Genomic DNA, 27,500 nt, shown 5'->3' with positions numbered 1-27,500 from the left:
ATCGAATGAAAAAAAAAAAAAAAAAAAAAAAAAAAAAAAAAAAAAAAAAAAAAAAACGAAAAAAAAGAAAAAAAAAACAAGAAAAATGAAATGAAAAAGAGCATAGATATAAGATCGAAGTTCTTAATTATAATTAATGTGATAATATAATATATGTACGTACACACGTATGTATTTGATTAATGAGAAAACAAATTGAAAACGAATACGATAATGAATTATCTTGTATATAAGAGTGTATTTAAAAAAAAGAAAAAAGAGAGAAAGAGAAAAAGAAAAAGAAAAAGAAAATAAGAATTTTTTTTCTTCTTTTTTTCCTTTTCTTTCAGAGATACGTCGATTGCACGGTGTTAGGTGGTGGTAGCAATGGTGGAGACGCTGAAGATTCTTCATATGATAGTGATTACGAAGCTGAAGATTCAACGAGCGTTCATCCGCCATTGGAATCACGGCTCTCGTCTTCCACGCATTCGGACGTGTCCCGTACTGCTTCGGATACCTTGGCAGCGGAATTTGCTGAGTATGTTACCGTTCAGGGACAGACCCCAACGCAAAGTCCAGGTAAGAGTAATTTTATATCAGCGAAAATCATGTTAACAATTTGATATCGATGACAATGTATAACATAAATTCATTTTGTTCTCATTCTTTCCTTCCTTTTTTTTTTCTTTTTTTTTTTTTTTAATCATCATAAGGATATACGGCCAGAGTTGAATTCGCATTGAAGCTTGGATATACCGAACGTTTGGTACAAGCAGCTCTTCAAAAATTAGGACCGGATCCTGGTCAAAATGAGTTATTGGCCGAATTGATAAAGCTCGGTGCAAGTTGTTCGCCAAAATTAAGCGAAAGCCCGGAAGAATGCGATACTATTTTAGATGGCGAGACCAGTACAGAAGAACTTGGTAGATCGAATCTAACAACAACGACTGTTACATGTTTGAGGCCTGTTGTAATCGACGGTAGTAACGTCGCTATGAGCCATGGAAATAAAGAAGTATTTTCATGTCGTGGTATTAAGATCTGCGTTGATTGGTTCAAAGCTAGAGGACATCGAGAGATCACTGTTTTTGTACCAAAGTGGCGTAAGGAAGCATCTAGGCCTGATAATCCAATAGCCGATCAAGAAATTCTAGGTGAACTCGAGAGAGATCGATTACTCGTTTTCACTCCATCCAGGTGAGATATCAATCTTTATATTTTACTACATTATTTTTTATTTTATGGCAGTGTTAAAACCACAAGACAATTTTATTTGCTATAACGTGTTTATTTATTTTTTTTTTATTTTTTTCTTTTCTTTTTTGCGTGTTCTACTACAGACTAGTCGGAGGTAAACGTATGGTCTGTTACGACGATCGTTATATTCTGAGGTTGGCCGCTGAAGTCGATGGTATCGTTGTTAGTAACGATAATTACAGAGATTTGGCACAAGAAAATCCAGAATTTCGAAGAGTCGTCGAAGAGAGAATTTTGATGTACAGTTTTGTAAACGATCGATTTATGCCACCTGATGATCCGCTTGGTAGAAGTGGACCTACTTTAGAAAATTTCTTAAGAATTGGGCCGAAAAAAACTGATCCAGCACCGCCATGTCCATATGCGAAGGTTAGCGCCGACTATAATAACAAATATGGACGTGCGATTTGATCGTTTGCATTGTGATTATTATTAATTTTTTTTTTATATTTACATATATATGTACGTATAAAAGTTTTATTTATCGTAGAAATGTACGTATGGAAACAAATGCAAATTTCGTCATCCAGAAAGAGGCCCGCATCCTCATAAATCTGTAACAGAACGTTTGGTGGAACATGCCCAACGACATCTTCAAGCTAGAGGTCCGAGTTTAAGTTTACCCTTAAATTCTACAACAGCGGCGACTACTACGAATGTTACCGTGCAACAACATCAACCACTTTGTAAAGCAAGATCAGCTGCTATATCATCTAATGTCTCTCAATCGTTAGCATCCGTCCCTAAAAGTAGATCCGTTGAAAATGTCACTACGGATTTGTCAACGACTAGTCCAATCGTATACGCGCAACAGATTTCTGCTGTACAAAATATGCAAGGTAGATAATAAAATTGTATTCGATTTTAATGAATTTCATTGAATTATATATATTTATAAGAATTAATATTTTAAAACTAACAAAGAAAAAATCTGTATCCACGTTTCAAGGATACGTATCTCCTCCAGGTAATTGGCCAACACCTAGAGTTAATAGCTCGGATACAGAGCCAGTGAATATGCATAGAAAATTACAACGGCAATTAACCTTAAATCCGGCATGCGATCCACGTATTTATCAATTGAGAAGATATCAACAGCACACGGCGCAATCTTCGACGCAACAGCAACAACAACAACAGCAACAACAACAACAACAGCAAAAACAACAGCAACATTCACAGCAATCTATAATTGGTGGTCATCCAACGATCCAACAGCATAGGCCACTTACAAGACATGCCAGTAATGAGTCTCCTTATTCAGTACCTATAAGGTATGTTGGATATATATTTAGGTTTTATCCTAACTATTGGTTCCAATATATGTATATATATATGCGCGCACACACACACACACATATATATTTTCTTTTATGTAGTTGGGATCATCCTGAAGGACTTCATCAACATGTAACACGTATTGCTTCGGCACCAGATTCTTATCGAGCTTGGCCTCCTCGTAGTACGAATCTAATTGCACCTTCACGAGTATCTAGATTAGGCACATCTGATCCACAATTAAATTTGTTGCCCTCACCGTCATCAGCCGCAACAAATTTACACGGAGCTACTTGGAATACACAAACCCAAGATGCACGACGTCGTTTGCATTATCATCTTGCTAATATCTTCCCCGAGGAACAGGTACAAGCAGCGATGGCAATGAATCCTCATGAAACTGATCCTCAACAAATATGTGCCACGATTTTAGCAATGTTTCCCAAAAATTAGTATGAGCTAAAACTTCGCCAATTCTCCGACTAAACCAAACAGGTATGGTAATATGTGTATATATATATATATATATATATATATATATATATATATATATATATATATATATATATATCATTTTGTACAGTAAATGGATGTGATTGATTTCACTATAAGTAAAACTTCGATGTAAACACAGATTTAGTCTGTAAAGGACATTTCTTCTTGATTCATCGGATCATATGTAGATCATAAAGTGGGATAATACTTTTAGAAGAAAGTTTTTATAATAGGATGAAAGATCATAATGATCAAATCATAAAAGTGATTTTACATTTATTAGTAAACGCGCATTAAATGTAAAAGAGTATAAAACAAAACAAAAAAAAGGATCATATGGAAAGCTTTTTAAAATAATTACACATCATTTTGGACATGCTCTCCATGAGAGTAGAGAAATGGGAACATAAGGATTTTTATAGAAGTTTTTCATACGTTTGATTTTAATTTTGATGTATCAGCGAATTGTCATTTTTCTCTTCTTCCTAAGTAACAGACAATACATTAAAAATCAATTTATTTATCTATAGCGTTAAAAGTTATATAAACATTCATTTATATGTTATAGATCGATATACATATATGCACAGTGTTGTTATGTTTGAGATCTATTCCCAAATCTCTCCGCTCAGTTAAAAATATTTTTATGCATGAAAGATTGAAATCATTTATCAATGGATTTATTTCAATTATACATATTCGCAATTAAGCGTTATGTTATACATTGAGATAATATATGTATATTCCTTGTGTACATCTTTTCGCAATAAGATTTACATTTTCTTCCAGCTATTCAATATTGACTAGTGTTTTTTGGGGTAGAGAATGTATCTTAACATTAAATAATTTTAATTAACAAAAGTTAAAACGTGATAAGATTCTGTTATAAAATCTATCTATTTGTCATTATATTAAGAAGAGCAAGACATTTTATGATATAAAGAAAGATATCTTTTCTATGATTATTTAATGAAAAAGTAAGATGTTAATATATGTGTAGCATATATAAATACACGAGATGAAGTGTCTATCTATGTTAGCCAAAATCTTTTCTAAGAAATTAAAAGAAAAGTATAGGTATATAGTAAAAATGGATGCTTCACAGTGTATATATATGTGTGTATGTGTATGGAATAAAATATCGCAATACCATGTATTGTTTAATACATAATTACAAGAGTTTCTGATCTTGTACGTTATCTAACAAAGAATTCTTAGAGCATCAGTTGCATAGGAAAGAAATTAAAATGATATCTTTATAAAGTTTGCAACATAAAATATATTGACTACGATTGAGAATCATGTCAATCGAGCAAAAAAAAAAATTTATGTTTAATGTATGTAAAATATGTTGCTATTATTATTATGATTATTATCATTATTATTATGTTAATATTATCAAAAATATATGTGTATATACATATATGTATATGTGTATGTATGTATATATATATATATATATATATACATACACACACATTGCTCCTTTCATTGCTGTGATATTGAATTCTATGCATATAGATAATCAGACATGTTTATAGTACATACAGGAAAATATACAGACTGACCACTTATAAACAACCACAGAGTACACATCGCCTGGATTCCTTGAGCAATTAAAATTATTCATGACGATGAAAGGTTATAAAAGAATTTTATATATATATATATATATATATATATATAAAATATATATATATATATATAAATGTATGTATGTATGTATGTATGTATATATATATATGTATATGTTATGTATAACATATGTATATGTATAACAAATTTGTATCACTGTTATTACGGATGGACTGTGAATTAAATGTTTTTCTATTTAATGAGACATATATGCTAGATATTAGATGCCACACACACACAAAATATCATCATCTAATATCAGAAAATGGTATACACGGGGAATTTAAGTTTGCATTAAAAACGATTTTTTTTTTTTATACATTTATTATAAATGCAATTACACAAATTCAAGGAACATAGATTTTACATACAAGAAAGAGCATTCCTCTTTAATATCTACAATAATTTATACATATATGTTATTTTAAATAACATTTTATGAAAATGACACATGAAAGTTTTAGTTATTAGTTAACATTAATTTAAGACTTTTTTGAAAAGAATAAAAATCAATGTAAAAGTTTAATCAAACACAATAAGAAATTTAGTTAAAATGTTTTTGGAGAGAGGGAAAGAGAGTATATTTGGTATATGGACCTGGCAGTTCGTTCAATTATATAATCTCTTTATCTATTAAGAAAAAATGCATTTACATAGTTCATTTTCACAAAAGTATATATGAATATTTAACTTTCATACAAACTATTTAAATAGTTCTAGCTCACAATACATATTCTTTTTTTTTTTATTTTTTTTTTATTATTTTTTTTTTTTTATAAATAATACTTCTCATTTTTCTCAACTTCTTAATATTTTAGTTAAAATATTTGTGAGCACATATTTCTTAAATATTTTATAAATTTTCCTAACTTAAAAATATATATATATATAACAATAAAATTATATATATATAATATATATATATATATATATCAAGTTCACGGAAACATTAGTTTCTAAACGAAGTTCAAGATTTTTAAATTAATAAATAATTTTCAGAGAATCCTTTCATAAAATAGGAGATAAGCTTGACAGCGGAGTACAGTAGATTCATCAACTTCTATTATTCTAAAAAAATATAATGAAAAATAGAAATAATACGTATTCAAGTTGTACAATATCTAAAAGTAATTCAATATATTAGAGAAATTTCTTACCGTGCATCGGAAACAGAATACCATTTGCCTGGAGGTGGTGGTGGTATTGTATCCGCGATTTTGGCTGTTGCTTCTTCTAATTCAGGATTTTTATCGTTAGATATCTCCTCGACAACATCTTTGGCATCTTTTTTAGGTAAGAACGACCATCGTGGATCATTTGAACTTAATGGTGCTCTTGTCTATATATATATATATAAAAAAAAATAATGTTAGTTATATACGGAAACGCAGTTGTTAAATTATGACTCAATATTGAATTGCATTAAATTTCAGATCTTCTATTTTCTTTCTTCTTTTTTTTTTTTTTGTTGATAACTAAAATATGTGCATTAAATTTTTTTGGAAACTATCATAAAAACAATTAAACTTGTCAACTATGATAACTGATAATAGAAAAGATTAAAATGATTATTGAAAGTAATATTGAAAGTCTTACTTTGACATAAGCAATATAATGACCTCCATCTATCGTTGAACCATAATGTTCAACTACGCCGTAAAGAGCATAGAATCGTTGTTTCCTACTATTTTTACAAACTGGCGATAAATCAAATACAAGTGGAAATGCGACACGCCTTGTCACTTTACGAAAAGTAACTCTTTGCGCTTGAAATCTTTTTAATTGTAAAATCAAGACCGGTGGAACACGTGATATAAGGTACTGCTTGGTGTGAGGCGTGCATATCATTTTTGTGCAGTTTACTTTAATCTGAAAAAATGCAATGACAATAACAACAATGATTTATATCAATCATAGAATAATATAAATAGCTTCATTGATTTCGTTATATAAGACGAATATTAAATATTATACCTTTTTCTCTGCTTCAGTGCATTGTTCACATCCTACTTCGTTACTGCCACTCATAAGTTCTAATGTTGTGAATTGATTTAAACAGGATCCTATCGAATATTCTTCTTCTTTTCTAGGATATTTCGTTGGAGAATGATGTGTACTATTTGTTATACCCAATCGTGAAAGTCCAGATGTTATATCGTTAATACCAACGTTAACTTCTTTTTCTGAATTACAATTTATCGTATGTTTTTCATTATGTTCGGTCGTAAAGGTTGTTTTAACAACTGAAGCTGATGATGTTTCTATATTTGTACTAGAATCAGTTTTATCTAATCCAAAGAGTAGCCTATCTATTTTTTCACCTTCATCTCCATTTGGCATATTAGACAACGGACTCATAGGACTATCCTTTGATGTTATAGAACTGCTTAAGGGACTCACAGTTGAAACATCAGAACTAGTTAATTCAGAATGAATTATTATGGATGTGGAATGAGATAGTTCTGTGCGTCCATTGTTCTCATTTTCATTACTTTCTAAATTTTCAATTTTTTCAGCTTCCGAAGGAAGTCGTATCTTTGTTATATCTGCCATTGATACGTCAGATGGATTAGAATTGTTTAAGGCACTGACAGTAACGGTATCGTTATTTAAAGGAGTCTTCAAATTATCTATTGATTTTAAAACTAAACTGTTCTTTCTAGATACATTAAGAGTTTCAGATGACATTCTTCTTTGATTATCAATTTGATTGTTGGTAGGAGATATAGGACTAGCAACAGCTGAAGCTTTCTCTGAACTATATCCAGATTCTCCAACTTCTGCCATTGTATTCTCACCTTCTACATTATCTTCTATGTCTGCATCGCTCTCTTTTAAAGAAATAAAATTTAATAGAAAAAACCAAATGACATAAAAATAATTTGCAGAGTCAAAAAAAAAAAAAAAAGAAAAAAGGAAAACATAAACATTTACCTGATTCTAATACACCATTTTCTTCAATAATCTTATTATGTTTTATTATATCATTGTAATAATAGTCAGCAGTAATATTTCTATTTTTTCTATTTTTTCTAGAAGCCTTTCTTTCCTTTTTTAATTGTTGTTTTGATACAGTATTAGGATAACTGTTACCCGTTATATCAAAAGTTTCATCTAAACCGTTATTTTTTCTTCTAATGTATAAAAAAAAAAAAAAAAAAAAGAAAAAAAAATGATGAGATCTGTGCATGTTAATTTTTTATTTTCATACTAAAGATAAAATGAATATATATTTACTTAAATACAGGAGGTTGTGGCTTATCCGCTGCAACTGGTAAACTCAAGTCTAGGAATGGTTCAGTACATTGTGAAGAATGATTACACTTCATACATTCCAAAGTTGATACTAAAACACCCATAAACACTGGTTCTGGACCAAGTAATTTTGTATTTACTTGATTACCATAGAATTTCACTTTTGCTTTTATGCTATTTTCAACAGTTTCCGGTATTGTTTTTTTACTTAAACGAAGCTCTTTCATTATAACGGATTGGTACCTCTGTAAAGTAAAATAAAAAACTTTGTATAAATAAATTGCATTGTTTTCAATATTAAGATAAATATATATATATATATATATATATATATATATATATATATATTTTTGTATTTAGAAGTTTCTTACCCTGACATCTTCATTCCGTACTAATTCTAATAAATGTCTAAGTAATTCGTGAGAATCATGTTGTCCACCGTCCATACATTGCATAGCTTTTTTCTTAAATGTATTTAGAAGCTCTTGTGGACTAAATGACTGTTGGGAAGTACAATTCTGCATTTCTGTTAATGTTTTACACAGAATCGAAGTAAACTGACCACCTCCTTCTAATTCACCCTCTATAGGTGGCTATAAATGTTAAATACATTTATATAAATAAATACATAAATAAATAAATATGTGTATATATATATACAAATGTAAAATATTTCATACCAATTCTACTTCGTCTCCATTAGGGTCAGGCTTAAATTTTCCTCCAGGTAGAATAATTTTTTCTCCTGGTGTACATAAATCATCCAATACTTTAACTAAGTATGGTGTTCTTGCTAAGCATTGAAGTACAGCATTGAAAAAACAGGTGTTTCCCAAATTATGTAAACCCTATTTTTTTTAAATAAAAAAAAAAAAAAAAAAAAAAGAAAGAAACAAAAAAAGGAAAGATTATAAATTATTACTATACATGTATAGTTAATACGAATATATATATGTATATACATAAAATGTTCGTCAATATAAACTTACCATAACTTTCGGCAAGTTTAGTCCTTTCTCTTTATCTTTATCTACATTATTTACATTATTTACATTATTTACATTATTTACATTATTTACTACTTTTTGATTCTTAGCTGCAGTCGCTTTGGTTTGTTGAGAAATTGTCGGTGATTTCAATAAAGATTTTTGTATAAAATCTACTAACTCCGTCTTCCTTCTAATAATAAAAAAAAAAAGTTATATAAAATAATATTGGAAAAAAAATAAAAATAAAAAAGCAAAAAAAAGGAAAAACAAAACAAAACAAAACAAAAAATATTAAGAGATAAAAAAAGAAGTAATTAATTTACCTGTGCTCGAGGGTTATTTCTTTGGAGCATCTATAACACCATATATTCCAATCATTTATATTTATTGCAATATAGTGACTATCACTGTGAGGCTTTTCATAATGCTTTTGAGAATGTCGCTCATTTTTTATTCCACAATTTTGTTCACCACATAGCAAACATATCCAAATATCAACATCCGACTGTTCTGTCTATAAAAAAAAATTTTTTTTTTCTTTTGTTTTTCTTTTTTTTTTTTGTATATATATTTCATTCAAATACTTTGACATTAGTAACATTAATAACATTTAAGTACATAATTATTTATATTATCGTTAATTATTAACGATAATATTAAATAGAAAAAGAAAAAGTAACGCAATGAATTATACCTCATTTGTATGTTCCTTTAAAGTCTTTTCCTTTTTACAAGTTAAACATTCAGCACGTATGCCAGTCCTTTTTGTATGCTTTTTGATACTATTAAAAATGAATGCTTTGTTCAGATGAGGGCAAGATTTATCTATTTAACAAATATTTTATATTAGATTATATTATATTCAATAATAATCACAATTATCATAAAATAAAATACATATAATTTTTATAATAAGATAAAGATTTATATAGAAAATATTTTTTTTCTAACCTGTAATAGATTCTTGTGAAGATCCAGTAGATCCTCCGCTTACTCCACCATTATAATCCCTTCGTCTGCGTTTCTTACTCATTTTTCTGTTATCCATTACTGATCGACGATTATAATTATTGATCAACACTTATGATTTTTGTATATTTTTTTTTTACAGAACATACACGTGTACGAATCTAGAAGAAACAACTTCAAATAATTATTTGCAACGTATAAGTTTAATGCTTAAAGCGTTCGAGTATTGACTAATGATATTTTTAAATATTATAATTGTTTAACAATATTGCACTTCAATTGTTGAAAACAAATTTTCTCGAGTACCAGTCAACACTATGAAAATACCCACGAACATTCTTCTCAACTTAATGCTTTGATTCGTAATGTCGAAAATTTCGGTCGAATTTCTATATAAATGAATACCCCCTCTCCAGTACCGTTATATCTGATTTAGTTTCTTAAAAGCTAACTAGATAGCGCTGGTATATAATTATAAGTGTAAAACGTTATTGTGATTCGTTCGAAAAATTTCTAAACACTATAAAATCTACCTGAGTTAAGAGGAGGGGATTAGGAATGAGGGATAAGCATTGGGGATTTTCCTTGGATCCTTTTAAAGTTATTGTAAGTGTTTGAAAAATTTTCTCTTATATACAATACGGCATAAAATTTCAGATTATAAGTAAAATTGGAAAAAATTGGAAAATCCGTTTTGAAGAATTGAAGGACAATTGATACATTGTCGAACGAATTAAAAAGGAAGAGAAATATTTATTGAAATTTTCGTTGTACCGTTTAAAATTACTTTTGAAATGATCGACGCGCGGCTTATACGTAGTTAAATATTGTCCTGTGTTAAATTAATATTTTTTTTTTGTTTTTTTTTTCCTTTGAAAATGAAATTTTTCTATTCGTATAAAAAATTGAGATTTGTTTTTAAAATTTATTTCATCATATAACGTTATATTCTATGATCTTTAATTATTATTAATTCGACAGTATCTCTCGAATATATAGTCTTTAATATATAGATTCAGTTTTTGCCTTCTGGTATTATGCAGAATAAAATAGATTGATTCCTGTCTTTCTCCTTTAATTTTACGATTGGAATACACTTAAACTTTCTTTACTTTCTCTTTCCATGATTTTTTTTTTTTTTTTTTTTTTTGAGGTACGTTCAACTTACTATTTGGATCTTTTTTTTTTCTCTCTCTATTGGAATTAAATCATTTTCTAAATAATAATTTTCACGGTGGACATTGTAGATTCAACAAAATAAATTGTTTCCAATGTTTTATGTATAGCGCCTTTTTTGTTTTGTTCGACATTTCATTGTCGAACTTGTAAATTAAATATTATGCTTATTTAGCATATTAAATATATATTATATATTATATAATATATATATATATATATTGTTATTATTATATTTATATATTATATGTATATATATATAAAATCACGATTAGAATAATACAAATGTTTTGTCCGTTTAATTTTTTTAAATAGCAAAAATTAAAAATTTAAGATTTCATTAAAGGTTAGTTTTATTTTAAAACAAGTTTGTTTCTTTTGCCATTTTTACTTTCGTAAGTTAAAAATTAATATTTAATGATATTTTTCTTTTCTAATTTATAATATACATAATATGTTTACATTTTTTGACACCGAAATTTTGAGAGGCGCTGTCTTATGTTTCTGATGATAACACGTGCGCGAGTGAAACACGTTTTCCTAACCTTAAATGTTAGAATCATGTGTGTCGTTTACGATACTTTCGCGTGAACATTTTGTAATAATTTTGTGATTTGTTAAATAAAATAAGATTACATAATGGTTATAAAAAATTTATTTGATTTCTGTGAACGAAACGAGGAGTATCGACTTAAATTTGATAAAATATTAACATTAAAGGTAGTAATGTGTTTATATTAATTTTTGGTTAGATGGGTTAAGTGTATTTATTTATTTTTCTTTTTTCTAGGAACTAAATGTGACAGATTATGAAAATGTTTTAAATATATTAAGTGATTATTTATTAAATCCAAATTGCACAAAAGATGTAGCCGATTGTTTTCCTCAATTACTTCCAGCTCTTGTAACTATAGCTATTCCCATGGGAAGCGTACATTCTTATTCACCGTATAGAGATCTTGTTCACAAAAGAAATTGCATTGTTCTTTCTAAATTGATTAATATAAATCCTGATTTACTTACGTAAGTGTAAACATTGATTATATTCTTAGTTAAGTTTAAATTATTTTTTATTTTATTATGATGTAATAAAGTTGTAATATATTTGCATAAAGTTGTGCATATATGTATATATGTATATGTATATATTTAATTTTTTTAGATATGTTTTACAATATTTTGACTCCAATCCAGCGCCATTTGACTCGGAAGAGAAATTTACACAAACAAAGAAACCAAAATCTCAGGAAATAAAAGTTTCCGATTATGATATTGTATTAGCATGTTATAACATTTTATCATCTGCTACAACACATTTTAAACACAAATGGAATTGGTCCAAATTTTATAAATTTTTGAAACACAAAGACAATAGAGTAAAATGGTTCGCTTTATTGATTACTGATATTTCAATATAAAAATATAATCTTTCCTGTTTTTATTGTTTTAATATTTTCCAGGATTGCTTTGAAATGCATCAGTATAATCTTGGGTATGTCGGAGGCTGTTCATTTATCTTGTGCAGCAGTACTAATTGGTGATATAAAAGAATTTCTTATTGAGTACGAAGAAAAAAATGTGGAACCTCTTGCTTTGGAAAATTTAACAGATAGTATGAAGAATATGATGATAATACTTAAGGATTTTCCATCTTTGACATCAATTGGTAATATTTTGTTACCAGTATTTAATTCTAACAAAATAACAAATGATGTCAGTTTGGTTTCCGTACCATCTATGGAAGAAAGTCTTCAAAGTTTGGCAATAGCGCTTGCATCTAGAAAATGTATATGTTTACAAGGCTCCGTTGGTTGTGGTAAAACTGCTCTTGTTGAATATTTAGCAGAAATCACAGGACATGATTCTTCAAATTTTATCAAGGTTCAATTGGGCGATCAAACGGATTCAAAAATGTTATTAGGAATGTATAGATGCACAGATATTCCTGGAGAATTTGTTTGGCAACCAGGTGTACTGACTCAAGCAGTGATTGCTGGCAAATGGTTACTTTTAGAAGATATTGATAGTGCTGCTTTGGATGTAGCAAGTGTTTTAAGTAATTTATTAGAAACTGGAACACTATCTGTACCAGGTTATAGAGATAACATTTATGCTAGAAGTGGTTTTCAATTGTTCGTTACACAAAGATTGATGCCATCAGTGACTGGGCTTAAAAAACAAATTTCAAGTGCATCAAGTTTGTTACAAAAACATTGGTTCTGTATAAATGTCGAAGGATTTTCATTGAATGAATTAATAATATTAGTACAGACCTTATTCCCAGCGTTAAAAACTGTTGCCAATAGAATGATAGACGTTTTCTTATTATTTTCTATGGGTGATCATGATGGTAGAAACAATGCTTTTGAAAATTCATCATTAAAAACTGGAAGACAAATATCTACTCGTGATTTAATGAAATGGTGTTCACGAGCTATCGTCGATTTTGATGTTTCTTTGCCTAATTCTGCTTTGAAAATTTTTCAAGATGCGATAGATATTTTTTGTTGCTCTGTTTCTGATCAAGGTATAAAATCATTCATTAATATTCTTCATATTTTCTTTTTTGATTGTCTTACCTTAAAAAAAAAATATATATATATATATATATAATAATATGTAATAAATAATTGTTTCAGGACAAAGATTAAATTTGGTTAAAACTGTAGCCGATAAACTTGGTATAGTGAAGACTAAAGCAGAATATTTCTGTAATATGTATAAACCGTCTATCAGTTTAAATCTTAATTTCTTTATAGCTGGTAGGACAAAATTATTATGTAAAAAGTCAGAATGTGTAAGGATGACGGAGACAAGAACTACTTTTTCATTTACGAGACCATCTGCATGCTTACTTGAACGTATCGCATGTTGTGTCGCTCAAAAGGAACCAGTATTGTTAGTAGGAGAAACTGGTACAGGAAAAACAAGTTCTATACAATATTTAGCACAAAGTACGGGCCATAAATTGATTGTAATAAATATGAATCAACAAAGTGAAAGTGCAGATCTTTTAGGTGGTTATAAGCCTGTTGAATTGAAATTTTTAATATCACCAATTAGGGAAGAATTTCTAGTATTATTTCGTTCATATTTTGCTCTTGAACCAAATAGAAAATTTTTAGAACACATTGCATTGTGTTACAAACAACAAAGATGGAAAACTCTTGTAACATTAATGAGTTATAGTACCAATGCGGCTTTGAAAAAATTAAAACATGAACATTGTCAAAAGAAGGAATCTATTTTAATGGAAAAGAATGAAACCTCAAAGAAGAAAAAACGGGACGAAGATGATACGAATGAAGAGAAGATACATAGTTTCAATGAATTGTTAATAAAATGGGAAAAATTGTCAGAGAAATTGGAAAAGTTAGAATTACAAGTTAAGGCCCAATATTCTTTGGCATTCTCCTTTGTAGAAGGAAGTTTGATAAAAGCTTTAAAAGAGGGATATTGGGTATTATTGGATGAAATTAATTTAGCTAACGCCGAAACGTTAGAATGTTTGTCAGGATTATTGGAAAAATCATCTGGATCATTGTCCTTGTTAGAACGTGGAGATAATGAGTCGATAAAAAGACATTCAGATTTTACAGTATTTGCATGTATGAATCCGGCAACTGATATTGGAAAGAAAGATTTACCAATTGGATTGAGAAATAGATTTACTGAATTTTATGTCGATGAATTAACTGAACGTTCTGATCTACAACTTCTCGTACATTCGTATCTTAAAAATATGAATTTGTCTATAGAAAAGCAAGAGGCAATTGTTAAATTTTATTTAAATGTAAGGAAAGAGGCCGTCCGTACTTTGCTCGATGGAACCGGTCATAAACCACATTATAGTTTGAGAACTTTGTGTCGTGCATTAAGCATTGCTGGAACGAATCCTTGTGGAAATATAACGAGATCATTATACGAAGCTTTTTGTTTAAGCTTTTTGACACAATTGAATTATGATTCTCATCCGATTGTAGAAAAAATGATTTCTTCTGCTATTTTGAATAATAAAAATTTAAAAGCAATCCTTGGCTGTCCAATATCCAAACCAAAATGTGGAAACGACGAGGATTACATATATTTCGAGGGCTATTGGATTGTTAAAGGTACTTTAGCACCAAAAAGTCCAAATAATGTGAGTTTATTATTATTATTATTATTAACATTTTTTTTATATATTATTAGTATATATATATAATATATTAATACTTTATACAAAAGATATTTATGATAAAGAAAAATTTATATTTTAATTTTTTTTTACAATTACAGTACATTTTGACCAAAACTGTTAGACGAAATTTGAAAGATTTAGTACGAGTAGTTTCCATAGGAAAAATACCAGTTTTATTACAAGGCGATACATCGGTAGGAAAGACTAGTTTGATAACATATTTAGCTAAAGCTTCTGGTAATATTTGCGTTCGAATAAATAATCACGAGCACACAGATCTTCAAGAATATGTTGGAAGTTATGTTGCCGATGAAACTGGAAAATTGGTATTTAGAGAGGGTATTTTGGTAGAGGCAATGCGTAAAGGTATGAGAAATTGACATTTTCTTTTTCTCCCTCCTCCCCTTTTCTTTTCTTCCTTTTTTTTTTTTTTTTTCTAAATATAAACATTTTTTAAATATCAGGTCATTGGATTATATTGGACGAATTAAATTTGGCACCGAGCGACGTTTTGGAAGCACTAAACAGAGTCCTCGATGATAATAGAGAATTATTTATACCAACAACTCAACAAGTTGTTAAGGCACATGATAATTTTATGCTTTTTGCAACACAAAATCCGCCTGGATTATATGGCGGTAGAAAGGTAAAGTTATAAATTTAATTATCCCTAAAGAATTTTATTACCTAGTAGGTAAGGATCCTTCCCACTCCCTTTTTTTTTTTTTTTTTATTGTTAAGCTCATAATAATCTAAAAAATTTCAAGAAAAAATTTTTACCTGTTCTTTAGAAAGTTAAGTCTCTTTCTCTCTCTCTCTCTCTGTCTCTCTGTCTTTCTCTTTTTCTCTTTCTCATTTTTTTTGCCTGTAGAACTTATTTTCTTCTATTCATACAAATTCTTTTGTCCTTTGCATTATGAATGTAAAATAAATTATAGGATTAAGATCACCACGTAAAAATCATGTTTTTATTGTACCGCTGTTAGACACGAATGAAAAACCTAGAGAAAATTATGAACCCTTACTTACAATCGTTCAGAAAAAAAAAAAAGAAAAAAAAAAAACAAGGAAACAAAGTACTTGGATCATAAGATTTATCTCTTCAATTAATTTCATTTTCCTTTTCTTTTTTTTTTAGGTACTCTCTCGAGCATTCAGAAACAGATTTGTCGAATTGCATTTCGATGAAATTCCTTCTAACGAATTGCAAATAATATTACATGAAAGATGTCAAATGCCTGAATCGTATTGCAAGCAAGTGATTAACGTTATGACAGATTTACAGATAAGACGTAAAAGTACAGCTGCATTCGCTGGTAAACAAGGTAAATGCGTGTGATACATTATTGATATATTATTAGAATTTAATGTAATAAATCTTACAACGTGTAATGATGTATCTATAATAATAATAATTTTTTTTCTCTTTTCTTATTTTTTTTTTTTTTTAACATGCAATGATATATTGCAATTGAAAATATTTTCATTATATATATTTATTCAATATTATATTAATTTTATATGTTTATTATTACATAGGTTTTATTACGTTGCGTGATCTATTTCGATGGGGCGAAAGATACAGATTGGCACCAGATATTATTGGTGATAAATTGTACGATTGGAGTCAGCATTTAGCTGACGAAGGTTATTTAGTTCTTGCTGCGAAAGTTCGTAAAATGGATGAAGCAGATGAGATAAGAAAAGTAATAAAGAAACATTTGAAGAGAGACGTTGATCCGAATAATTTATTTTCATTGAACGATAAAACGTCTACGGTAACGAGACATATATTGGAACAGATATTGGATAAAAATAATGCATATTACAAACATATTGTTTGGACTTATCATATGCGTAGAATGGCAGTATTAGTAAAGAAATCCTGTCAATTTAAAGAACCAGTTTTGTTGGTTGGCGAAACAGGTTGTGGTAAAACAACTGTATGCCAATTAATTGCTGCGATGAATGAACAAACAATGCGTAGTATTAATTGTCATATGCATACGGAATCGTCCGATTTTCTTGGCAATTTGAGACCAGTTAGAGAACGTAATAACGTAGAAAATTCGAAATTATTCGAATGGATCGATGGTCCATTGATTATTGCTATGCAAAAGGGCGATCTCTTTTTGGCCGATGAAATTTCTTTAGCTGACGACAGTGTTTTGGAAAGATTAAATTCATTGCTTGGTAAATATAATAATAATAATAATAATAATAATAATAATAATAGTAATAATAAAATTAATTTATATAATGATATTTATTTGATATTAAATATTTTATTTCGATTAGAACCCGAACGGAGTTTACTTTTGGCCGAAAAGGGATTGAAATTAAAGGACGAGGATGATAACAGTACCGTCATGGCCAATGATAAATTTATATTCATCGGTACCATGAATCCTGGTGGTGATTATGGAAAAAAAGAATTGTCACCGGCTCTTAGAAATCGTTTTACAGAAATTTGGTGCGAGCCATGTATAGAAATGAACGATTTGAACGATATAATAATACATAATCTCGACGACGAATTGTCTTTATATAAACAATCAATTGCAAAAGCAATATTATCTTTCATTCGATGGTTACCGACAACTGACGTTGGAAAAAAATTAATTGTCAGTATACGCGATATATTAACGTGGTTACATTTTATAAATATATGCACGTGCAATGAGACAATTAAATTGAATATTAGCGATGCATATTATCACGGAGGATGTTTAACTTATATCGACGGTCTTGGATCAGGATTAACTAGTACAGAAAAGTAAGTATAACATTATAAGAATTTTCATAATCTCAGAATAATATTTAATAATTAATATTAATATCAATTTTTTTTTTTTTTCTTTTTTTTTTTTTTGCACTTTCCTAGATCGTCTAATTTGATGGAATTCAGAGATGCTGCATTAAGTTATATAAAATATCAAATCAAAGATACATTATGTTCTAATTTATCCGACGAATTTAATGATGATATTAATGTCTCTTTCGACACTATAAATAATACATTTGGTATTAAACCGTTTTATATTAAAAGAGGTTCCTCTAACGTATATCAGGATATGAAGTTTACATTTTCACCAAATACTACGAAATTAAATGCGTTGAAACTTTTAAGAGCATTGCAATTAAATAAACCTATATTATTGGAAGGAAGTCCGGGTGTAGGAAAGACAAGTATTGTATCTGCATTGGCAAAAGCATCAGGAAATGCATTATTTCGAATTAATTTGAGCGATCAAACGGTATGTCAAAGAATAGTTTTATTTTTATTCGATTTGCAATTTATATTGATGTTAAAATAATCAATTTTTTTTCTTTGTACATTATTTCTTTTTTTTTTTTTTTTTTTTTTTTTTTTTGTAGGATATATCCGATCTCTTTGGTGCAGATCTTCCAGTAGAAGGAGGTCAAGGTGGTGAATTCTCATGGAGAGATGGACCATTTTTACGAGCTTTGAAAGCCGGCGAATGGATTTTGTTAGATGAATTAAATTTAGCTTCTCAATCTGTATTAGAAGGTCTTAATGCTTGTTTCGATCACAGAGGAGAAATTTATATTCCTGAACTTGGAAAAACATTTTCCGTAAAGTCAGATACCAGATTGTTTGGTTGTCAAAATCCATTAAAACAAGGTGGTGCCAGAAGAGGCCTACCTAAATCATTTTTAAATCGATTTACACAAGTATGTTTTTAAGATAAATGTACACATATATATATATATATATATTTTTTTTTTTTATTAATTATTCAGTTATTAATTTTTTCTTTTTTTCTTTTTTTTTTTTTTTTTTTTTTTGATCACATTGTATTACAGGTTTTCATAGATACTTTGACTGAAGATGATTTAATGTTCATTCTTAATGTACAATTTCCTCAATTATCAGGCGAACTTATTAAAACAATGGTTAAGTTTAACAGCGTATTGGCATCAGAAATTGGTATTAATTGGGGACATATCGGTTCACCATGGGAATTAAATTTACGAGATATTAGTAGGTGGTGCGAATTAACGGTTAAAGAACAGGACGATTATGGTAACGATTTTAAAAGGAATTACTATAATCCTGGAAATACAGTAGAAATTATTTATGTCAGTCGAATGCGAACGCAGGAGGATAAGCAAAGAGTGAGATAAACAGAACACATTATAATTTTATAATTAAATTAATATATAATTTATACATATAACGAGAATATTAAATATTATATTTAGGTCCGACAATTATATCAAGAATATTTTCCAATTGATAAATATCCACTTTCGTCGTCTGAATCATCTGTATATATTACAGAAGAAACATTATACATAGATGATGTAAAATTGGCTATTTCGCAGTCTGCTATATATACTAATAATTCAAATTTGTTATTATTGAGAGATCAAAGAACGACGTTGAAACAACTCATGCAGTGCATTAACATGAATTGGATGTCTATACTCGTTAGTATTACTTTCTTTTTCTTTATTTCCTTCTTTTTTTCTATATATTTTTATTATACGTTTGTATGTATGCAACACAATCTGTTCTGCGACATAATATACGTATATATTTGTATTTATTTCATTCTTTAGATCTTATTATTTAATTTCCTTATATAGGTTGGTGCATCTGGTTGCGGAAAGAGTAATGTGGTTCGATTGCTAGCTAGTTTGGTTGGACAAAAGCTAAGATGTATTGTTGTCAATTCAGCGATGGACACAACGGAGATATTAGGAGGTTTTGAACAGGTAAGTGATACTGAATAAAAAAAAAAAAAAAAAAAAAAACATGATTTATCTTTGCATACGAATAACATTACTAACATGAGGAATATATTAATGAATAAGAGTTTCAAATGCATCTTTCTTTTTCATATTTACATTTATACAAAATTTAAATAAAGGGAGTTGGGTAGGGGGGAGGGGAGGGAGGAGGTTGGATGGTTTTTTTTTAAGCATATACAAAACACATAAGTATATCATTAGAGCAGAATTTTGAAAATTTTAATTCAGAGATTTATCCGTTAGATAGCACTGTACGTTTGAGGAAGCTGATAACGTTTGATAATAATGATAAGTAACATATTACAGGAATGTAACTTATTATCAAAGGGTTTTATTCATAAAATTAATTAATATATTTGATCGTTGATGTTCGAATATATATACACATATATATATATATTTAAAAATTTTTAAATATATATATATATATATATATTTTTTTTTTTTTAATATAATTCTGGTATAACACGTACAGATAAATGATAAATTTTTATCTATAATTAATTCTATAAGTTTCGATGTAAAAAGATTGAAATTTAATATTCTATCCCCATCTAATTATTATTACATGATCGTCTAATAGTCATATATATATATATTATATAGTCATATATATATATATTATATTATATATTAATAGTACATTGATATGCATTAGACTGCTTCGTAACAAATTCCGTACTATTCTAATATCAGTTTTTAATATTTCATTCTTCTTCTTATTTCTTTCTTTTTCTTCCCCTCTTTTTTATACTTCATTTATAAATTCTTGGTCAACTTGCTCTTTTTCTTAAACATTAACGTACGACTAATTTTTTTTCTTTTTTTCTTTTTTTTTTTCTTCAAGATCTTTTTCCTAGATAATATTTTAATTCTTTTAATTGATTATAATTTCCTCGTAATTTTCCATCGTAAAGTATTTGTATATAAGAAATTTTAAAAAAGATAAACAAAAATTTGGACAAGGTATTAATGTAAAGGATAGATTGATAGGATGTTTTGTTCTTTTTTCTTTTTTTTTTTCTTTTTTTTTTTTTCCTTTTTTTTTTTCACATAAAAAATATTTGAATATGTAAGCGTGCATATATATGTATATATATGTACACACCCACACATACACTTATTTCATAAGAAAACGGAATCATTCATTATCAATGTTTACATATACATATATAGATACCTATTATACTGCAAATTATATATATATATATATATATATATATATATATATATATATATATATATTCTGTACATTTGATAAATATGTATACATAATAGGATTTTCATTGTTAATTTTCAACTATAGATACATATTATAACATAGATTCTTCTAACATAATCGATATATATATAACTTTTTTAACATAATCAACATATAGATTATTTTTCATTTATTTCATTGTGACCTCTTTTCTTTTTTCTTTTTTTTCTTTTTTTTTTTAATATGTTATTGCTATTTATGGATGCTAGGACAATAATAAGCGATCACAGATACATTCAGATATAATATTTAATCAAGTGATAGTTCTCATTTAAAATACGTTTTTTATATATATATATACACGCACACGGAGTTACGTTCGTGTATTATTTTTTTTCTCTTTTTCTTTTTTCTTTTTTTTTTTTTTATTTTTTTTATTTTACTTTTGTTTATTTCTTTTTTAGTATTTTACGAATCTATTCCATATAAAATGACGTAAAAGCAAAGTCCAAAACTCTTTCGTTAGATCTATCAATGAAAAATTCAGTCTGTTATTTCACTGAATACGTTAAATGCGCGTATTATTATTATTATTATTATTGTTATTATTATTATTATTATTATTATTATTAGGATAGAGAGTTCGTTAAATTGTAGCGGTCATATAGCTACGCCATCTGTTTTTTATTTATTTTTTTTATATATATATATATGTATACTTTTTTTTCCTTATTGATTCTATTAACTAATATTGTATTAAATATTATGCAATATGCATTGAGTGAAATTATAACTACAAATAGTACGAAATTATCGATCAACAGGTTGCAATATATATATATATATATATATATATATATATATATATATATATATACATACCCACACACACACACACACATACATCATTGTGCAATGTAACATCGGCTGATAATGATTCAATTTAACATTCAATAGCACGCTCATAGAGAAAATTATAAAAGCTATCAGTTACAATGATGTATTTATATTTTATATAATCTAATATATATATATATATATATATATATATATATATATATATATATTTATACTATATTATTAATACTTTCGAAACTTCGTATCGCGTTTATTTTATGTTTATCAGCATGTAATTAGTACGATATTAATACTATTAGTCTACATTACTTTTTTCTGTTTTTTCTTTTTCTTTTGTTTTTGTTTTTTTTTGTTTTTTTAATTTTTTTCTTAATTAAAAAAACAACGAACGGAAAAGAAAGAGATAAGAAAAGAAATCGAGATACATAAGTCACGTCATATACGATTTTATCTGCGAGAAATAACATTTTTCAACGTGTTGGGATTTATCATTTAAGTTGACGTTTTAAGAAACGTTGCGAAAGAAAAATCAAGAAATTAGATTTTCCAAAGTTCGTGTGTTTTTTTCTTCCTTTCTTTTTTTTCTTTTTTTTTTTTCTTTCCTTTAGTTATTTATTTTTTTTTTTGTTCCTTTTTGAAAAGAAAAGAAAAAGAAAAAATACGTCGTATACTCCCTCAGTAAGATAACGTGAATATTATAATAAGCGTACTTTTTTCCATTCTTTACTGTCTATAATTATAATTTGATTTTATTTTCATCATTAGTCATCTATCTCGTGACTTTAACATTTCAATTAATTTTGCTGTTAATCTTAGGTGAATAAAAATTTTCGTAAAAAGTTTCTCGATAAACTCGTTCGTTGAATATAATAAGGATTAATGGACATCATATGTTTCATACAATGATTCTTTCTTTTCCTTTTTTTTTTTTTTTTGCAAATATTTTGCACATATATATATATATATATATATTTTTTTTTATGTATATCTAACTATAGGGATGTATATCCCTATATGCTTTTTTTGTTAGATATTTTTGATAAATTATATTCACATGTACTTATTCGATCGGATAAGATTAGCTTAGAACGGACAAAAACGTGTCTCCGATTTAATTAGTTATATTAATCGAATTTTATTTCTACGTCAGTTCGTACCATTGGGTGGGGATCGATTGATAGGAGGTGCCATTTCTAATCTCTACGAATTAATATTAGATATAATTTTTTCCGTGGTTTTTTTTTCTCTTCTTCTTCTTCTTTTTCTTTTCTTTTTCTTTTTCTCTCTCTCTCTCTCTCGAGTCAATTTAGCGTTCGTGCAGTATTATTGAAGAAATTTCAAGTTTACGTATTCTAAATTGCGGTTTTTTTTTTTTTTGACAATCCTTTGTTTCTAATCCGATTAGAAAGATTTAATTCGCTCTTTTTTTTTTTTCTTTTTTCCCCTAATTTTTTTGTTCTTTTTTCTTTTTTTCTTTCTTTTTTTTTTTTTTTTTTTTTTTTACGAGGATACACAGCGGACAAATAGTTTATCCATTTTCTCACAATACGATATTATTATAGACTTCATAGATTAGACGAGATTACTTTTTTTTTTTCTTTTTTTTTTCTTTTTTTTTTCTTTTTTTTTTGTACACGTATGATAAATCCGATATAATAGTTCGAAGGTATTCATTCACTGGGTAGATCGCTGCTAGTAGGACTCATCGTCATTTGTAAATCATTCAGTTGTGGCGGTGGTGGTAATAAAAGACTAGGTCTTCTTGACAATTCTTCCTCGTAAAGACTTGACGTACTTTTCGGTCTTGAAATTAGACTCCACGGGTCTGGTGGTACTTGATCCTCCTGTAAACGTTTTATCATGCATCATAAAATGACATTAATTTCAAAAAATAGAAAAGAAAAGAAAAGAAAAAAAAAACAACACTTGGAGATAATTGTTCTGTTCCCTTTTGAATGAACTTATTAAACTTCCAAGGACGTACACACAAAAGGAATCATATTTTATTATCGAAGAAGATTTTCAAAAGTTTTTATCAAGATGAAAAAGTTTAATGAAATATTAAACCTTCTCGTTTATTCCATCGAACAATGATAATTATGTCAATCATATCTTTTTTTTTTTTTTTTTAATTGACAGAATTTTTAAATAAATTTAACATACTCAAACACACACACACATATATATATTCATATAGAATATAGATATAGAAATGAAACTATATTTACAACGACTAGATGTTTAGCGTTAGGTGGTAAAGGTGGTTTCAAAAGTGCAACATCAGTGAGATCACAAGCAGCTGTTGATATAGGTTGTACTAAGGGTGGATCCGGTGGAGATGGTACGTTCAATGGCGGCTCATATCTTGGTGGTTGTACACTTTGGATAGTATTATTTGCCGTAGTACCTAAAATCCACCGAGCTATGCTCTCGCAACAGGTACAACAGACATCTGACATTCCTTGTCTAAGACCTCGATGTAAAGTCAAAAATAGGGCTGGATTGACGAAGGCATGCACATAAGCTATGTGCAAAGTGACCTAAGAAAAAACATATATTTGAAAATTTTTAACAATAATAATATTAATAGTAAGAAAATTTTGTTCTTTAAATGGAATAATCATTATTTTTTTCTTTTTTTTTTTTTTTCATTACGTTGATCGATGCGGCTTTAACGTTCTCTATAAAAAAAAAAATATATATATATATCAGCTCATATATGTCGAAAAATTATTTGTTTATAGGAGATATAATATTATTACAGTTACGTTGTTATTATTTTATTCGTTATTTTAAATAAACAAAAGAAAATTTACATAATTATAATAAAAATTGATATTATTTTCTTATTATAGAGAGAAAAGGAAAGGTACAATCTTTAAAAAATTATTAAACAAAAATCAATTTTATTATACCGATATTATTGCATTGTTTAAATAAATAAAGAATAAATTATGCTTGAAAATGGTCTTTGAATGAAGTCTCTACGATTTTTCGTTCGGAAGATATCGTCTTCGAAAGTTTTTCATTCATAATTCAGTGTAGTACAGCTGTTCGTAGTAATAGTAATAATAATAGTACGCGCGCGTAAATTCTTGGAATTTATATAGGTCAGTGTGTCATTCAACTGTTATGAATGAAATTATATAGGTCAGTGTGCCAACGTAAACGTCTTCCATTTACATTGGAATATCTCCGGAACTAAAAGTCGTAGAGACTTGAATTAAAAACCATTTTGAAGGGCATATTTTCAATATTATTTTTTTGCAATATATTATTAATTAACAATTTGTTATAAACAATTTGTTATAAACAATTTGTTATAAATAAATTCTTACTAACTAAATTCATCTTACTTTAATAAAAAGAAACATTTAAATTTCGACTGATATATAAAATTACGTAAATTAATAATTAATAAACAAATTATTAATTTTTTTTTTATTAAAAAAAAATAATGTTTCTTTAATTGCACCGAAATATCTTTGGAACTAAAAGTCCTAGAGATTTGAATCAAAAACTATTTTAAAGAGTACATTTTCACTATTTTTTGCAGCATATTGTTAATAACTAATTAACAATTTGTTATAAACAATTTATTATAAACAAATTCTTTTGAACTAAATTCATCTTATTTTGATAAAAAAGAAAAAGACATTCAGATTTCAACTGATTCATAAAATTACATAAATTAATAAATAATTATTAAACTAATTACTTTTTTTTATTGAAAAAATAATATTTTTTTAATTGCACTGAAATATCTTCGGAACTAAAAGTCGTAGAGACTTGAATCAAACGGCAATTTAATAGGCATTTTTGTTATTTTTTGTCCAACATATTGTTAATAATTAATTAACAATTTGTTATAAACAATTTATTATAAACAATTTATCATAAATTTTTACGAACCAAATTCATCATATTTCTCCATGAAAGAAAACATTTAGATTTCGATCGATATATAAAATTACATAAATTAATAAATATTAATAAACAAATATTGATCCCGCACTTACTGATACAATCAAAAAATATATGATTCCATTAAAAAAAAAAAAAAAAAAAAAAAAGCTGATCACATCTCTTTTACGTGTCAATTAAAAAAAAAATTATTATTGCTTTATTATGTCTCAAAAAAATTCAAATATGTTCAAGTTGATCAGACTTATTGTTTCACACTGCATATATATATATATATATATATATATATATATATATATATATATATATATATATGCATATAAGGTCATGTAATTTTAAGGATAAGAATTTAAGTCAGGAATTTAAGTCAAGAATTTAAGTGAAGAATCGAGTCGGTGATTATGAAAGTGGTCTAAGTCATTCGAGATATTAGAAAATATGTTTGTTTCGTCACATCTACACACACACACACACATATACACTCTATATAGTTATATATAGTTAATTTCCCTCTTTGCCGTTATAGAAAAAATAATTTTTAATTAATTCAAAGCCGAATATGAAAATTTTTAAGGGCAAATAAACACATGCATATATAATTTATTGTTAAATAATATTCGTAATTAAAATCATTTGTTACACTTTCTATTAATTTTATCCCTTTTAAAATATCAACATTTATTTATTGTAACGTTTGGGAGAAAATTCTTTTTTTTCTTTTTTTTATTATTTACTATCATTTACTTGGTAAAAACTCTATTCAGACTCAATATATTACATTCTACTTATATTAAAAATTCTTTTACCGTGTTGCATTTAAAATTCTTTTACTACGTGCTTTTAAAATTAAAAGAGATAAGATGAATTTTAGGCCATTATACTCTGTAGGATTAGGATCTTTAGGTAAAGGAGAGTGTTTCATTATCCATTAATGGAATATCTATGGGATCCATATTAAAATAGGAGAGAAGAAAAAATTAATATAGTATATTTATATAAACTGATCCTTCCCTCAGGGGAAACTTCGTTTTACTTTAAATGAGGTAAACTTGTATCCTATAAAATTTCACGTAAATCAAGAGTAGAATCCGTATATATATATATATAATATGTAGCTAGTATATAATTGTTTGTTTAAGCATGAAAAAGAAAATAATTGAGTTTATAAAAGATTAATTTAATTTAGTGAAAAAAAAAAAAAAAGAAGAAAGAAGAAAAAGAAAAGATGATATTTTTTGTATACCTCATAACCAATCGCGTTTCCTATGATAGGATGATGCACTAGCGTGACGAAAAATAGTGGTCCCCAAAATATCACGTACGCTGCAGTAATAACCAGGAACATTTTTACCCTTTGAACACCCTCCCTTTCCATTCTTCTCAAATAATTTCTCATTTTTCTGTGCTCCTCGAGAGCATTGCTTCTCTGAAAATAAATATCAGATTGATGTCGTAAATATGAACGTAGTTGTAAATAAAAGAATATTATTTTTATTGATTGATTGATTTATTTATTTTATAT

The 27,500-nt window shown here is 27.5% G+C and overlaps 4 protein-coding genes across 15 annotated transcripts in view; 2 read left to right on the top strand and 2 right to left on the bottom strand.

Moving 5' to 3' along the window:
- LOC124956660 (probable ribonuclease ZC3H12C) overlaps positions 1-10,773 on the top strand; it is a 29,061-nt gene extending 18,288 nt beyond the window's left edge. For 4 of the 6 annotated variants that reach the window (XM_047512779.1, XM_047512784.1, XM_047512782.1 and 1 more), the window contains 7 exons: positions 330-561; positions 696-1,179; positions 1,323-1,608; positions 1,730-2,078; positions 2,189-2,513; positions 2,619-3,012; positions 3,101-4,692. In XM_047512779.1, coding sequence (XP_047368735.1) covers positions 330-561; positions 696-1,179; positions 1,323-1,608; positions 1,730-2,078; positions 2,189-2,513; positions 2,619-2,970 — 2,028 coding nt within the window. In that variant the 3' untranslated portion in view covers positions 2,971-3,012; positions 3,101-4,692. Of the gene's footprint in view, positions 1-329; positions 562-695; positions 1,180-1,322; positions 1,609-1,729; positions 2,079-2,188; positions 2,514-2,618; positions 3,013-3,100; positions 4,693-10,002 lie in introns of those variants that run through there. The other 2 variants (XM_047512780.1, XM_047512781.1) reach the window with 2 other exon arrangements.
- Positions 4,751-10,220, bottom strand: LOC124956659 (ubiquitin carboxyl-terminal hydrolase 45). Its single transcript, XM_047512778.1, has 13 exons — positions 10,167-10,220; positions 9,843-10,021; positions 9,586-9,716; positions 9,215-9,405; positions 8,892-9,081; positions 8,583-8,750; positions 8,274-8,495; positions 7,885-8,147; positions 7,582-7,781; positions 6,622-7,478; positions 6,244-6,516; positions 5,805-5,986; positions 4,751-5,715 (listed from the first exon to the last, which is right to left on the bottom strand). Exons 2-13 carry the CDS (start codon positions 9,937-9,939, stop codon positions 5,643-5,645), a joined length of 2,847 nt encoding a protein of 948 aa, XP_047368734.1. The 5' UTR covers positions 9,940-10,021; positions 10,167-10,220; the 3' UTR covers positions 4,751-5,642.
- Positions 10,774-11,410: 637 nt separating the features above from the next.
- The window catches only part of LOC124956751 (midasin), a 113,714-nt gene continuing 97,624 nt past the window's right edge, over positions 11,411-27,500 (top strand). The window contains exons 1-15 of the mRNA XM_047512954.1: positions 11,411-11,756; positions 11,827-12,059; positions 12,199-12,420; positions 12,497-13,563; positions 13,676-15,177; positions 15,315-15,582; positions 15,681-15,862; positions 16,355-16,541; positions 16,756-17,409; positions 17,515-17,992; positions 18,101-18,473; positions 18,595-18,912; positions 19,045-19,356; positions 19,444-19,671; positions 19,831-19,959. Of these exons, the coding sequence (XP_047368910.1) occupies positions 11,676-11,756; positions 11,827-12,059; positions 12,199-12,420; positions 12,497-13,563; positions 13,676-15,177; positions 15,315-15,582; positions 15,681-15,862; positions 16,355-16,541; positions 16,756-17,409; positions 17,515-17,992; positions 18,101-18,473; positions 18,595-18,912; positions 19,045-19,356; positions 19,444-19,671; positions 19,831-19,959 (6,234 nt within the window). The 5' untranslated portion in view covers positions 11,411-11,675. The remainder of the gene's footprint in view (positions 11,757-11,826; positions 12,060-12,198; positions 12,421-12,496; positions 13,564-13,675; positions 15,178-15,314; positions 15,583-15,680; positions 15,863-16,354; positions 16,542-16,755; positions 17,410-17,514; positions 17,993-18,100; positions 18,474-18,594; positions 18,913-19,044; positions 19,357-19,443; positions 19,672-19,830; positions 19,960-27,500) is intronic.
- Positions 23,630-27,500, bottom strand: part of LOC124956754 — a 58,547-nt gene continuing 54,676 nt past the window's right edge. For all 7 annotated transcript variants that reach the window (XM_047512961.1, XM_047512963.1, XM_047512962.1 and 4 more), the window contains 3 exons: positions 27,222-27,404; positions 24,283-24,594; positions 23,630-23,898 (listed from right to left, as the gene is read on the bottom strand). In XM_047512961.1, coding sequence (XP_047368917.1) covers positions 23,725-23,898; positions 24,283-24,594; positions 27,222-27,404 — 669 coding nt within the window. In that variant the 3' untranslated portion in view covers positions 23,630-23,724. The remainder of the gene's footprint in view (positions 23,899-24,282; positions 24,595-27,221; positions 27,405-27,500) is intronic.

The sequence above is a fragment of the Vespa velutina genome, chromosome 23 (assembly GCF_912470025.1).
Source record: "Vespa velutina chromosome 23, iVesVel2.1, whole genome shotgun sequence".
Lineage (NCBI taxonomy): Eukaryota > Metazoa > Arthropoda > Insecta > Hymenoptera > Vespidae > Vespa > Vespa velutina.
The sequence above is the reverse complement of the archived record's forward strand: the minus strand, read 5'-3'. Positions and strand labels throughout refer to the sequence as shown.